We start from the raw sequence: 1,755 nt of genomic DNA, 5'->3' as shown, positions 1-1,755 counted from the left end.
CAGAAAGTTTATTTAAGAATGAATATTAAATTGAAAATAAATTATAATTTATTTTTAAATAATATTACTCTCATTTGTATAAGTTAAAAGATTTTGGCTTTTGATTGAATGAAACATACATATATTTATTTTGTTTATTTTACTTCATTTTTATTTGTTAAACTTAATAGTTAGGCATAAATAAATAAATAATTATTAAAACTAAATTTGTTCTTAAGTCAATATTTTTAATTATCCTTTATCCTTTTAAAGTCGCCGCCACATTTGCTGCCTGTTGAGCGACACCAATCGCTTGAATTGTGGCGTCTCTGGTATGTTGACCAACTCTTTCCTGCAATTAAAAGATTTTGAATTATAATAAAAATGTATAAATAAACATTTTAAAAATTCAAAAAATTATTTATTAATGATATTTAAAAATATTTACACTTACAATTTTTTTGCCAATTTTTTTAAGCCAACCCGCTTCAGCTCCCATACTGAAAGCGAATACGACGAGAGCAACGAATAAGAATATTTTATTGAAATTCATTGTTGATTAATTATTTGTTTATAATTTTTTGATTTAATTATTTGCTTATACGCTTGTAGAGTATATTTTAAACTGATAACATTTTTAAATTCGTTGGAGCTTTTATATGAACAGTTTCCATGATGCAAAAGATAACAGATTACTCAAATGTGTAAGGGGAATTTTTTAAAATAGTTCGGATGGTGATGAACAACGCTCAGGAGTTTTCTTTGCTAATATTTTTTAAAAATCCCACTGCATCAACGGAACTCTTTTGATTCCGTCATAAAACTGTTGATGCTGATAATGAATCACAAAAATTGATTCGTATGTTCCCATAAACGCACAAAAATGAATGTATAAAAAATGTAGTAAAATTTTTTATACACTTTTATTATTAAATAGTTTAAATTATTATATGTGTACTTCCGTAGTATCACGACGTGATATTATTGTGCTTAAGAGAGTTCTGGTGTATAACGCCGCCAAACCAAAACAAGTAACTAGTAGTGAGTGATTAAGAATGTATGTTTAAGTATTAGATAGATAAAGTATTTCACACAGAAGATATACTATACTGTCCTCTTTTTTATAGGGACGCCCTACAATGTAATGTCTAATTTTATTGACCTGAAATATTAAGAATGTTAGTATTTGTGGAACTTTGTTTGGTATAAAGTAGTAATTACCTAGTACCAGATGTGTTATTAAAGTTGTTTTTACGATTTTGATATTTGATCTGTGCTGCTTATTAACATAAGCATAAGTGTTTCTGGGGCTCACAATATTCGGTCAATAAGCTAGTTAAAACTTAAATTCTTTGCTATTACAGTTTGAAAATTATGAAACTTTGTGGATAATTTGCCTTTTTTTGTTTTTTGATCCTTTACACTCAGTACCATACTTCTCTGTTTATAATAAAATAATGATAAAACAGGGTTCAAGCCCTAGCATTACCATGCAGGCTGCCTTTTTGCTTTGTTATAGGCTTGCTCATTTCCTAAACCACCGCACGTAGCTTGTCAACGTTTTGAACGCAGTCGCTTATTAACTTGGAGAAGTAACCTCGTACTCGTATAAGCTTAATGTTCAAATCGCAGTTTGATTATCCGATAGTAAGTTTATGTTTTACTTTTTGTAACCGCTAGAAAGTTTAAATTATCACATCTTTCTATGTCGAGTACTTCTGCTTGGATATTTGATTGGGTATTTACGCATGGGCTCTATTTTATTGTTTCTTGGTT

The 1,755-nt window shown here is 28.7% G+C and overlaps 1 protein-coding gene across 1 annotated transcript; it reads right to left on the bottom strand.

Annotated features, from left to right (window-relative positions):
- Positions 1-214: 214 nt before the first annotated feature.
- LOC119670852 (sarcotoxin-1C) lies at positions 215-582 on the bottom strand. Its single transcript, XM_038081279.1, has 2 exons — positions 434-582; positions 215-331 (listed from the first exon to the last, which is right to left on the bottom strand). The coding sequence occupies exons 1-2, from the start codon at positions 530-532 to the stop codon at positions 239-241; spliced, it is 192 nt and encodes a 63-aa protein (XP_037937207.1). The 5' UTR covers positions 533-582; the 3' UTR covers positions 215-238.
- Between the last annotated feature and the right edge of the window lie 1,173 nt (positions 583-1,755).

This window comes from Teleopsis dalmanni, chromosome 1 (assembly GCF_002237135.1).
Source record: "Teleopsis dalmanni isolate 2A chromosome 1, ASM223713v2, whole genome shotgun sequence".
Classification (NCBI taxonomy): Eukaryota; Metazoa; Arthropoda; class Insecta; order Diptera; family Diopsidae; genus Teleopsis; species Teleopsis dalmanni.
Note: the sequence above shows the minus strand (reverse complement) of the source record. Positions and strands in the feature narration are given on the sequence as shown.

Excerpts from the sequence above, each read along its gene's own strand:
- LOC119670852 (XM_038081279.1), bottom strand. The coding sequence starts at position 532 with ATGAATTTCAATAAAATATTCTTATTCGTTGCTCTCGTCGTATTCGCT. Across the intron at positions 332-433 it reads AAAAAATTGGCAAAAAAATT|GAAAGAGTTGGTCAACATAC; the intron begins GTAAGTGTAAAT and ends TTTTAATTGCAG.